This window comes from Triticum urartu, unplaced genomic scaffold (genome assembly GCF_003073215.2).
Source record: "Triticum urartu cultivar G1812 unplaced genomic scaffold, Tu2.1 TuUngrouped_contig_3442, whole genome shotgun sequence".
Classification (NCBI taxonomy): Eukaryota; Viridiplantae; Streptophyta; class Magnoliopsida; order Poales; family Poaceae; genus Triticum; species Triticum urartu.
Genome location: NW_024113977.1, coordinates 16,374 through 29,904, shown reverse-complemented (window position 1 = coordinate 29,904; position 13,531 = coordinate 16,374). Strand labels below are relative to the sequence as shown.

At 48.3% G+C, this 13,531-nt stretch overlaps 1 protein-coding gene across 1 annotated transcript; it reads left to right on the top strand.

The window, feature by feature from the left end:
- Positions 1-8,515: 8,515 nt before the first annotated feature.
- Positions 8,516-11,924, top strand: LOC125527280 (receptor-like protein EIX2). The gene has a single exon (XM_048691813.1). It carries the CDS (start codon positions 8,725-8,727, stop codon positions 11,638-11,640), a length of 2,916 nt encoding a protein of 971 aa, XP_048547770.1. The 5' UTR covers positions 8,516-8,724; the 3' UTR covers positions 11,641-11,924.
- The last annotated feature ends 1,607 nt before the right edge of the window (positions 11,925-13,531 follow it).

Genomic DNA, 13,531 nt, shown 5'->3' with positions numbered 1-13,531 from the left:
GACTTGAAGGCATCCAATGCCTCTTGGGAGAAACTTGCGTCATGTAGAACTGTCCGGCGACGCCTGTGGTTCATGGCACTCACCACCTCGGAATTGGTGGCAGACACCTCGTCCGCATCCTCTGTCGGAGGAGCCTCCGGTGCGTGCCTCGTGTTCGCCTCCGCTTCCGGACCCGGCCTTGGAGCCTGTTCGGTGGAAGCGCGAGTGGCAGTTTCTCCGGATATAGTCCGGCGAGCCCTCTTCTTCCTGAAGAGAGCACGAGCGTTAGTACGCCCGGGAAGAATAAAACCTGGGAATAAGATGGCATGCCATACCGTTGCACCGGCGTCTCGATCCGGACCGCACTTCTTTTTAGCCTGCTGGACCTTGCTGCCCCTTGTTGGCCAGCCACCGCAGGCTCGGCCTTCCGCCTTAAGGACTTCCCCTGCAAAACATCATTAGTATGCGGTGATAAAAAATAAAGCACAGATAGGTCGTTTTTAAAGTACTGGGACTTCGGTCTCAGTTACCTGTGAGGCCGGAAGTATGCCGGGGTAATTGGCCGTAATGGCGACCAAGGCATTGTCGATGCTCAGTTGGTGAAATACCCCATCAATCAGCTCCACGGATATATCCGGATCCTCTTGGGAGGTCGCGTCGAGGAACCGTTCCGGATCCTCGGGCTGTGGAGGCGGGCTGTTCATATCCTTTACGGCCTGGCGCAGTTCCTACGTCGAAATCACCAAATAAGATATTTGACTACGGGAATATGGATCGGAGGGGCAAAAAGAAATGTCCGCTTACCCAGCTTGGAGGATTATTCATAGAAAATCCGTCCTGTGGATTCACGCGGAGGAATTCCTCCTCTTCTCCTTTATACAATGCAGACAAGATCTTCGTCAGATCAGCGATCGATCCCGGCCCCTTACGGCCGCAACGGGTGGCATCATCCTCCCCGTTGAAATCCCACATGGGGTGGCCTCTATACTGAAGCGGCTGCACCCCCCGCATAATGCATGTGGCCATGACCCCAATCGTGGTCAGTCCGGAATGAGCTAACAACCTAATCCGGCTCATCAGGTAAAGGACATCCTTGTCATTTTCCTTCTGAGGGCTCCGCGGACGCCAGCTCAGGCGCTTCCTCAAAGGAGCATTATTAAACTCAGGGAGGCCGATCCGAACAGGGTCTGGCAAGGGGACATCTTCTATATAAAACCATTCTGAAGGCCAGGCTTCGGACGCCTTCTTCGGGGTTCCGGATAGATATCCGGTTCCGGCGATGCGCCATAGTTCGGCTCCGCCCACTTGATATATTGACCCCTCTTGAGAACGGGGCACAAGGCAGAACAGATTCTTCCACAGTGCAAAATGAGCCTCAATACCCAAAAACAGCTCGCAAAGGGCCACGAAACCCGCAATATGCAGAATGGAAGCAGGCGTAAGATTGTGCAACTGGAGGCCATAGAACTCCAGGAGCCCCCGGAGGAACGGGTGAATTGGAAATCCGAGCCCCCTTATTAAATAAGGGATAAGACACACCCGCTCTCCTTTGGAGGGATTGGGGACGCTCTCCGCTTGCTTTCCACCATTATAGGTGGCAAGTCCGGCTCTTGCCGGGACCATGAAGGCCGGGGGAAGGAATCCCTTGGTCTGGAGCATCACTAGCTCGCTGTGCGGGACGGAACATCTCTCCCAATCTCCGGGCTGAGGGCCGGAAGGGCGAGAGGAGGAGCCGCGTCGACTGACCATGATGGAATGGATTTCTGACAGATGCGCTCCGATGAATGCTCGCGAAGGGAGATGGTGTGATTCGGATCTACATCCCCGTCTCTTTTATAGGCAGCTCATTTGCGTAGCTAGCTGGGTAAATGTAAAAATACCCTGGCTTTTCGCATTCGTTTGACACATGGAAGATGGCCATTATAAGGCGTGGAAGCCAAGGAGCGCAATACTTACGAGAAGTCGGACACTCTTCAACAGGTACACAGGATTTGGAGGAGAACCCGCCTTGCAATGCTGAAGACAAACTTGCGTGCCGGACCTATCGTCATTGAAGCCTGGTTCGGGGGCTACTGAGGGAGTCCTGGATTAGGGGGTGTCCGGATGGCTGGACTATAGCCTTTGGCCGGACTCCTGGACTATGAAGATACAAGATTGAAGACTTCGTCCCATGTCCGGATGGGACTTTCCTTGGCGTGGAAGGCAAGCTTGGCGATACGGATACATAGATCTCCTACCATTGTAACCGACTTTGTGTAACCCTAACCCTCTTCGGTGCCTATATAAACCGGAGGGTTTTAGTCCATAGGACGAACAACAATCATACCATAGGCTAGCTTCTAGGGTTTAGCCTCTTTGATCTCGTGGTAGATCTACTCTTGTACTACCCATATCATCAATATTAATCAAGCAGGAGTAGGGTTTTACCTCCATCGAGAGGGCCCGAACCTGGATAAAAACATTGTGTCCCTTGTCTCCTGTTACCATCCGCCTAGACGCAGAGTTTGGGACCCCCTACCCGAGATCCGCCGGTTTTGACACCGACAGCGGGGGTGGCACGAATCGGTCCGGCGAGCCGCGCGCTGCTCAGGGGCGGTGCAAGATCCGACTGGCCGCGTGGTGCTCAGGGGCGGCGAACGGCGAGGGAGATCAGGGGCGGCAAACGGCGAGGGAGAAGAGGGGCGGCCGGAAGAGCAGTGCGCCGCCAATGGGCCAGCGGCTCAAACCCTATCCTCGCAAGAACTTGGCACTGTGCCGCTGTCGATGATGAGGTGGGTGGCCTGCCCTGTAATCGCTAGGTGGGTGAGGTGGATAACCCACTAAACCTTTTTGTTGTCCCATGGGTGCCCACTAAGGTCATTAAATGAGACAGGCTGAGGCAGTCCCACTTAGGGCGTGTTCTGATCTCCTCCCACTCCATACTTGTAAAAACATCTGCCCGAAGCCAGCCCGAACGGATTAGCTTCGCGAAGCTGAAATTCAGGAAGCCACGATGGGATGTAGTTCATTTTTTCGAAGCGACAGAATCCCAGCTTCCCGTTTTCGTGAATCTAAAGTTGCTTGTTATTTACGGCTGAATTGCCATCGCAAGAAAAACGTTTCGCTCAACTCCCCCTCACTCGATCCCGCGGGTCAACCTGCTCGCACACAACTCCCTTCCCCTCGTTTCTACTCTGTAGCCCTAGCGCCGCCGTTGCCGCCGCCACGCCCGGCAGCCCCCGTCGCCGGCCAAATCGTTGACTCAGACTACAGATCCGGCCGCCCCAGTCTATTGCCCGCCGGATCCCATCATCTTCGCCGTCCGTCGCGCTTGGTGCAAGGAGCTGCGACCCCATGGCTCGGAGGAGCTGGCCCCAACGCCATTGACGCCCAAGCGACGCTCCCAAGCCAGGAGTGGCACCAGGACGACCGCGCCTCCAAGCATAAACTGCAAGGTGAGCTCGCCCCCTTCTCTTCTTCCCTATGGATTGGTGTCCTCGCTCATGTCCTCTGTTCTGTACATCTGTGCAGTTTATTTTCAGAGTTGTATTTGTTGTGTGCAAATTCCTACACTGGAACTTATTGTTTGTTGTGCAATTTCTGGAATATATGTGTGCAATTCTGGAGTCATAAGCTTTAATGCATGTTGCTATGTGGGTACTGCCATGAGTGCTAACCTGTTACATCATTCAGAAAAGTGAAATACAGTTTTGGGTATGCAGAAAATGTACTGCTACTCTCGAGTATATTTGTGCAATTCTGGAATCATAAGTTAATGCATATTGCTATGTAGGTACTGCCATGAGTGGTAATGTGTTACAATTTTCAGAAAAGTGAAATACAATTTTGGCTATGCAGAAAATGTACTGCTATATGTTTGCAATTTATTATCATAAGTCTAGTGGTGTATGTGTGCAAATGTACTGCTAGTTCAGATATTACATGCCCTTGGCTGTGCAGAAAAGTATAATTTTTGTATTTATCAAAGTGACATGCATTTTTTAGAGAAGTTTCAAGTATGGCTGGGGCTGCTGAATGGAACGTTGAAAACACTCAGATTATCTGCGAGTTGTTTGCTGAGCAAGTGAACGCAGGAAACTGGCCAGGCAATTACTTGACACCAAATGCATTTGATGAGGTAGGAAGGCAATTTATGATGAGAACTGGGCTAGACTACACATATACACAACTGAAAAACAAATGGGACAAGCTTAAAGGTGATTTCAGTTTGTTCAAGAAACTCAAGTTCCGGGAGACTGGAGCCGGATGGGACTATGTGAACAACACCGTGTCACAAGATGATGAGTGGTGAAAAAAGGCCAAAATTGTGAGTTTTTTCGCTAATGGTTGCGAGAGACTATTGAAACACCCAAAGAGACGTACACAATGTTGAGAATGAATGCAAATGTGTTCTTTGATCTCCATGACAAGTTGGTGGCGGAGTATGGCCTCAAAGAAACATATTTTGTTACCACTTATGAGTCTCTTGCTATGTTCTCGTGGACCTTGGGTGGTTGTGAATCAAACAGGAGAACCCAAAACCGTTTCAAACATGGAGCAGATACAGTCCACCGTAAGTTCCATGAGGTTCTACAATGTGTGGTCAAGATGTCATCTCACTACATTAGGCCTCAAGACCCAAATTTTCACATCGTCCATGATAGGATTAAGTGTGAACAAAAGGGCTTATCCTCATCTCAAAGATTGCATTGGTGCCAATAGATGGGACACATATTAGGGCTTCTATTCCGGAAGGACCTTCAAAAATAAGGTACATTGGAAGAACCGGTGCAACAACACAGAATGTGATGGCAGTATACGACTTTGATATGCATTTCACCTATGCTTCAATTGGACAACCGGGTTCTATGCATGATACAAGTGTGCTATTTCATGCTATTGAAAATGACAAGGCCACATTCCCACATCCTCCCAAGGGTAAGTATTTCTTGTTGTTGCAATTTATATAACATGTCCTTCAACTCACAATCATGTTTGTTGTCCATTTCTATAGGCAAGTATTACCTTGTAAACGCCGTCTATCCTAATAGGGATGGCTATCTAGCACCGTACAAAGGTGAACGCTATCACGTCCCCGACTTTCAACGAGGTGCACCCCCAACTACTCCTGTAGAGAAGTTCAACCAGATCCACTCCTCCAAGCGCAATACCATCGAGAGAACCTTTGGTGTGTGGAAGATGAAATGGCAAATCTTGCTCAAGATGCCAAACTATTCGATTCAAACACAAAAGATGATAATTGCGGCTACCATGACACTACACAACTATGTCCGTCTCCATGACAAAGAGGATATCCACTTTCTTCGGTGTGAGACGGATCCGGATTATGTCCCAACTATTCCAGAGAGATACAAGAAGTATGTTATTCCTCCAAATGCATCGGATTCTTCAACACCGGCGGAAAGTGTCCTAACATGGATTTGTTTAGACATGAACTAGCTACCGCCATTGCTCTTAGTTGGTGAAGTAATCATGTTCATGTCTTTAGATGTGACACCATTTTGATTTGCAAACTTATATCCAAATGAATTTTTTGTTGTATGACATATAACAAAGCTGGTTATTCGTCTTTATTATAACTTGTCTTAACTAGGAATATTAGTGGCAAGTTCCAAAATACATACCGGCTGTGTGCAGTTCTCTGTACACCTCTTAGTTAAAAAATACGTTACAAAATAAGCCATGTACAGTTGAAAAATACATGGCGGCTGCAGTACCAGCTCTCTGTACACCTCTACCTCTCTGTACACCTCTCTTTCCTGGCAGAAATCGCACAAATTATCTCGTGTGAAATAAAAGCCATTCACCCCAGGAAGTAGGCCCAGCTCGTTTCTCTCTTTTTTATTAGCCTATGTGCAGTTTAGCCCAAAATGGGCTGCTTCCAGCCGGCCCAAGGTGGCAAGAAGTGGGCTTCAACGCCCCCAGCTAGGCTGCAAACTCACCCAGGCGCTAGGAGAAGTTGCCTCGCCTCGAGAACGGTTTGCGTAGCTCCACCTGAAGCTGGATACGAGAAGTTTTGCTGAAGGGAATCGTTTGGCAACGGCGCACGGTCGCGTCCACGCACAAACGCGCCAGCGACTCGTCTAGTGACACACAGGATGGAGGCCTGCCCACGTGCGTCTTCTTCCTCCTGCCTTTTCTCTTCTTCCTCTCGGTCGTCTCTCTCTTCTCTCTCCCCGTTTCCATGGTCAACCCATCGCCCACGTCGGAGGCCTCCCAGGGGTGCCGCCGTCATGGGAATCAGCCGATCTGGCCGCCCTCGACCAGATCCGCGCGGATCCGCATGCATCGGAGCTCTGCCTACCTCGCCGGACCCGGCCACACCGGAGTTGCAACCAGCCATGGCAGAGTACACCCCGCGGCGAAATTTTGCTGGAACCGGTTGTAACAAATTCACTCGCCGGTGGTAGCAAAAATCTACTACGGTTGCAGCAAAACGGCGTCATCGTCATCGTGGGGTCGCAGCTGAGATAAGAAGTTTCAAGCTTTTTTTAATGTGGTTGTAACTTTTATAACTGTCAGTTGCAACTTTTCGTTTTTCGTCCATGGCTTCATTTCCACGGTTGATTTTTTTATAGTCAGATGAACTTTTTTCGTCGCTAGATGAAGTTTTTTCTGTCACCGGTTGTAACTTTTCCTGGTCATTCATAGCTCTAGTCGTATTGGTTGAAGCTTTTTCCGTAACCGGTTGAAGCTTTTCCTATCGCTAGTTGTAGCTTTTTTTGGTCGTTGGTCGTAGCACTGGGCATCTTCCCCTGGTGCTCGATTTTTTGTTTGCAAGATGCACACCGGGGATGAGCGGCGGCGAGCTTCAGTCGTTGCAACCGGAGCTACAACGGTCTCAACAAGAGCTTCAACCGCGGGGTGCGGCTGTTGCACGGGGCAAAGCAACAATGGCGAGCGGCTAGCAGCTACGCTCTTGCTGCAGCAGCGACGGCGAGCGGCGACGAGCACGGAGACGAGGACGACAGGGGGGGGAGGGGCTGCGCAACGCTTGGAGCGGCGGAGGCAGTAGGAGGCGTGGCGTCGTGGTACGAGGTAGAAGACGATAGGGCGAACCGTTTTGTTGAGCCGGATCCAACAGCCCACTCGCTCAGATCCAACGGCCACGGTGTGACCGGCCCAACAGTTGGGCCGGCGCACCGGCGTAAATCGTTGCCCTTTGCTAAAGTTAGCGTGTTTCAGAACAGGCCGTAAGGGCATGTACAATGGTTGATAAGATAGTCTTATCTTAAGTCTTGCATGTAATTTAGAGACGACAAAATATTTTGTCTACAATGGATCATCTCTTAGCCTTATCTTTAATAACTAGTCATTCTTAAAAACATGGTGAGACATATTGTGCTAAGAGATCATCTTTTGTCTTATCTAAATAAGAGAAGACAAGCCTTTTCTTATGAGTTCTCTCTCCTCCACCTAATCACTTATCCTACATGGCACTGCTAAGATAGCACCATTGTACATGCCCTAAGCCCACCCCACGGCCCCACCTGCAGCCTGACTGACTGAGGGCGGAGGACCCAAGGCGGCGGTCAAGCCCGCAGCCCGGTATGGGTGCGGCGGAGGAGTAAGGCGGCGCTGGAGCGGGTCGGCGTCGCGCGCAGGGGAGTTCGTCCAGCGGGTCGACGCCAGCCCGCTCGACGGTGTCTTCCGACCTCGTCACGGGCGCCATCGGCCTCGAGGTTCTCTCCGTCCTCCACCATTCCTTTGTTGGCAAGCAGTAGCCTCGCTCTCTCCCCGTGTTTCCGGTGAACTCACACGCGCACGCAAGCTGCTCGAACAAATGGACACAAGGGAAAACAGAGGAGGAGCAGAGCAGCACACAGGTTACTTCTCCAGGCAGCCAACACCCATCATTTTTCTTCTCAGTTCACAACGGATGCAGACTTTCCTTTCGGCGTGAGTTACATAAATTTACGCCGATGGATGGGGATTCATCATTTACCCACACAGATGGATGGGGAGTGGCTTCGCCCGAGGTCCCAAGGTTGGAACTTCCTTCTGGTCAAACTTAATTTGGACCTTAGTAGTGGGATTCATCATTCACATCTCAAATATTATACTCCTTCCGTTCGGAATTACTCTTCCAAAAAATGAATGTATGTAGATGTATTTTAGTTGTAGATACATCCATTTTTATGACAAGTAATTCCGAACGGAGGGAGTAGAAGTCAAGCACTCGTAGCTGCACCCAGCTTCACATTGCTGACCAGTGGCTTTGAATTCCAAGCACGAGAGTCCTTGTTAGTGTGCCACCAGAGCTAACACAAAACATCGACACCAGAGCTAACTTGTTAGCGACCAATGGAATCCGTCAGCTGTTTTTATATAAGAGCACACATCAACATCGTACATATACATTATATAATTCCTACAATGTTTACAATCAGGCTTGCTACTAACCAAAGCATAGTGCATATTTTTCTTCATTATTACGAACAAACTGCTCTGATTAATTATATGCAACTTCACTGTCCAGTTGCTTTAATCAAATCCGAAGCCTGCAAGCCCTGATTGGTGTGCACTGCTACCTCAAATCCCAAAACGGACAAGAGAGAAACTCCATGAGCATGGATACAAGCCTGCAAGCCATCATTGGTCAGCTCCCTCAACTTCACTCTCCGGCTGCTTTAATTAAACAGCAACCAGCGACTTTTATCTTGGCAGGCAACACCAATAGTTTGATTACATATATGTCATGTATGTATACCATGGGGTATCCTACACCAAGAAGAACACATACTCATGGCAAAAGCACCCATGGACACGCTTCAACTAGCCTGCATCCAGATAGCCATAGCCTTGCTCTTGCTTACTCAAGCCAAGAGCACCACAGAGGACACATCTGCCCTGCATCCAAACGCTACAATCACCAGTTGTATTGCTGGCGAGAGGTCTTCCCTTCTCGCCTTCAGGGCAGGTCTATCAGACCCTACCAACCTCCTTCCATCATGGAAGGGTGATGACTGCTGCCGATGGAAGGGCGTCTACTGCAGCAACAGAACCGGCCATGTTGTCAAGCTCGATCTCGGAGGCTGTGATGAAGGCTGGCAGATGCTAGCAGGCAACATAAACTCCTCGTTGCTTGGTTTACAACATCTACGGTATCTCGACCTCAGCTGCAACAGGTTTGACAAGATACAGATACCGGAGTTCATGGGTTCTTTCCATCAGCTGAGATATCTCGACCTATCGTGGTCACAGTTCATTGGAAGGATACCACCGCAGCTGGGTAATCTCTCCAACTTACAGTACCTAAATCTTGACACCTACTCATACGTGAGTGTTGATTCTTCTTTCCATAGAGGCACATATTCCACCGATATCACCTGGTTGTCACGGTTAACTTCCCTTGAGCACCTGGATATGACTGGGGTGAACCTCAGTACAATTATTCACTGGCTTCCGGTGGTGAACATGCTTCCTACTCTGAAATTTCTTCGTCTTTTCGCTTGCCAACTTAGAACCTGCCCTGATTCTCTTCAGCTCTCAAATCTGACATCTCTTGAAATACTTGACCTTTCGGAAAACCACTTCCATAAGCATAGCAGGCCCAACTGGTTCTGGGATTTAACTAGCCTCAAGTATCTAGATCTCTCGGGAAATGGTTTCTATGGCTCGTTCCCAGACGAGATAGGTAATATGACAGCAATTGTGGAGCTTGATTTCATAGACAATAACCTTGTGGGCATGATACCTTCCAGTATGAAGAACCTATGTAATTTGGAGAAATTGGCTTCTGCCGGGAACAATATGAACGGGAGTATAACAGAATTATTCCATCGATTACCCAATTGTTCATGGAATAAACTACAAGACTTGTTTCTAATGGAGAGTAATCTAGCTGGAAGCCTGCCATCTACACCGGTACAAACATTAAGCAACCTGAGCCAGCTGAATCTCGCTAATAACAGCCTCACTGGTCAAGTGCCACTGTGGATAGGAGAGCTCACAAAACTAAAAAGTTTGGTCCTTATCTCCAACAACCTGGATGGCGTCATCCATGAAGGCCATTTATCACGTCTTGAGAATTTAAAGGAACTTGTATTGTCAGACAATTCCATAGCCATCAGAGTGAGTCCAAAATGGGTTCCTCCTTTTAGTCTGGAATATATTCACCTTCGTTCCTGTCAGCTAGGGCCCAAGTTTCCAACGTGGCTTAGATGGCAAACACATGCAATTAGTCTTGATATATCAAACACAAGCATAAGTGACATGATACCGGATTGGTTTTGGATATCAGCTTCCTCAGTAAAGTTTCTGAATATCCAAAATAATCAGATCACAGGAGTCCTACCATCAACAATGGAATTTATATCCGGAAAAGAAATGGATTTCAGTTCTAACCAGCTTGGTGGTCCAGTACCTAAGCTTCCCATCAATATAACCGGCCTAGATCTCAGTCAAAACAATTTAGTTGGCCCACTACCATTAGACTTTGGAGCACCAAGACTTGAAACACTTCTTCTATATAACAATATGATCTCCGGCGCCATTCCATCTTCTTTTTGCAAGTTGCGATCATTGCAGTTGTTAGATCTATCAGGAAATAATCTCAATGGGTCAATTACTAATTGCCTAGTCAATGAGTCCAACACAAACATGGCAGGTCTGAGTATCACTAATCTAAGCTTAAGAAACAACAACCTCTCAGGTGCATTTCCTTTGCTGCTGCAGAAATGTACACGACTCATCTTTCTTGATCTCAGCAACAATCAGTTCTCTGGGACTTTTCCAGCATGGATTGGGGAGAAGCTATTGTCTTTGTCATTCTTACGGTTGAGATCCAATATGTTTTATGGTCACATTCCAGTTGAGCTTACAAAGCTTGTTAATCTGCAATATTTGGACCTTGCGTACAACAATATATCAGGGAGCATACCGAGATCTATTAGTAATTGCACAGGCATGGCACAAACAAGAGGCAACTCTGATAATCTTCAGTATGCCTTCAATTATATATCTGGGGTTGATGACAATGTACTAGTTGTCTACAGTGAGAATTTCACAGTACTCACGAAAGGTCAAGAGAGACTATATACAGGAGAAATCATATATATGGTGAATCTTGATTTATCTTGTAATAGTATTACCGGAGAGATCCCTGCAGAAATTGGCGCTCTTGTAGCATTGAAGAACCTGAACTTATCATGGAACAACTTCATCAGAAAAATCCCTGGGAATATTGGCGCCTTAATTCAAGTGGAGTCACTTGACCTATCACACAATGATTTGTCTGGTGAAATCCCTTCGAACTTATCAGCTCTCACGTCACTGAGTCGCTTGAACCTATCCTACAACAATCTGAGAGGAAAGATACCAACAGGAAATCAACTGCAAACACTCGAAGACCCAGAATCTATTTATATCGGCAACCCGGGCCTTTGTGGCCCTCCACTATCGTGGAATTGTTCAGAGCCTGAGCCAGTTCCATCTACTCGAGACCGAGAGCACCAGGAAGATGGAAGCAGTGACATGGTTTTGCTTTTGTTTGTCATAGGTTCTGGATATGTGATGGGTCTATGGGTGGTCTTCTGCACCTTCTTGTTCAAGAGAAGATGGAGTGCTGCTTGGTACTTGCTCTGTGATAGCCTGTATGACCGGGTTTATCTGCAGGTGGCTGTTACCTGGGCTTCCTTGAGAGGTAAAATTAATGGATAGAAGCTGAGATGAGATGATCATCAACTGGTTATTGGTTTGCTCTCATGTAATGCTTTTGAGATTTATCATGAATGTCTCAATCAATGTTTAGGTATTGTACTAGAACTAGTCAGTATATGTATTCAAGGCGCATTCCATCGACTGAGATTGGTATGCTGTTTTCCGTATTGTACTAGAACCAGCATTGGTTCTTGGTTTGATCTAGACATGTAATTTGATATACTCTCGAGATTTATCATGAATGTATCAATTGATATTCCAGTGTATTGTACTGGAACAAGTCATGCGCATGTATGTATTCTAGGTGCACTATATTGGAACTAGCCATGCACATGTATGAATTCTAGCCGTGCACATGTTCTTTAGCTCTCTTCGACTAATTGGTTTTGGCCTGACTGTTGTCGAATTGTCGAACTGTATACCCCCCTGTGGTAATGACCGTGTCAGTTGTCTGCCTCTGCTTAATAGTAGTATAAATCAGCATATTTTCTTCGCAAGTGCTGTTGTGCATCCTTCTGAGCTTATGTTTATTGGGTTTGGGGGGTAAATTTTAGCCACGTAAGCTGAAGATCGAAGTGTCATGTTTAATTTGTTATACATGTATGGTTTCTGTTAATTTGAGCTGACCCACATCTAGCACAGGTTCCTTCACTTGCATTATTGCATAAGCGCATATGTTATTGCATATGTGCAGGGAAAATGTGAGTTAAGATACTGCTTGTATCTTGTAGATATTCGCTCTGTTAGTTTCTTTAATTCAGTCCTGGAAATAATTTATCTCTTTAAGTCCTAGAAACTTCTGCATATTGTGCGAGTTGGGGTCCATGATTAGAGGTGGGATCCAATATTGTGCTACAGCTATCTTACTATGCGAGTCAGTATGCAGAACCTGAAAAATATTCTGGAAGCTTTGTTGGTTGATAATGATGCGTCTGCTTCTGAAGCAAGGGACCTCAGGAAATCTGATCTGGAAAAGGTACACTGCTGGTCTCTCCCGGTTCCAACGCGAGCGATTTTTTTTTTTAGTTTTCGTGTCTCCTTTTGTGAACTTACTTCTCTGGTAATGTCAGTTACCAAATTTCTTCCTGAAGTTTAATCCTCCTTGTGTTCCTCGGACAAAGGCATATGCGTTCCTGCACCATCAGGCCAACTCCAACGGGCACCACCAAACGGTCCGCGGTTGTCTGTTTGAACCAAAACGGACAAAGCAGCCGTCCAATGACGCGGCCGCATCCGTAAATTTTGTCTGTTTGGCGTCTGGCCCGCCTCATTTCCAGTGCAAACATGCACTCGGTTTGCGTCCACACAGACGCTGAACGGACGGGCACGTGCTTGCGGGTTGTCCGCCTCGGAGACGCGTGGCGGCCGCCCAACTACCTTCACTGCTCAAACTAAATGCGCACGCGCGGCAGGCCCCGATTGTCAGCCACACATCCTGCGGTTGTCGTCCTTAAATTAGAAGCCGTGGATTGGCTCGTCCCCAGCTTTCACTTCCCGGACTGCCTGCCTTCTCGAGCATCGACAAGAGCGAACCCTAGGCAGCGCCGCCGCACCCCTACTCACCAAACTCCCCGCCGGCACCATGGGCTGACATTGGATCGAGGGGAAGCACGACCACGAGGCCGGCTCCTCCTCTGGCCGCCGCAGCCTGCACCACCTGCTCGGCCCGCTTTCCTGATCGCGCCGCCGGTGGCCGGGCATCGGGATCGGCCGTACATCCACGTCGACGTCTACCAGCGCTACTGGGAGATGGCGACGCCATTGCCATGGGGAGATGTCCACTTGCCAAAGAACTGGCATCACTCCGCCGACCGGGTGCCCATCCCTCTGGTGCCCGTCATCGGCCGCACCCGCCGCCTGGAGATCAACCGACGCCTCTCCCACCTGCCAC

What these genes read in the sequence shown, in the direction of transcription:
- LOC125527280 (XM_048691813.1), top strand. Translation starts at nt 8,725, where the DNA reads ATGGCAAAAGCACCCATGGACACGCTTCAACTAGCCTGCATCCAGATA.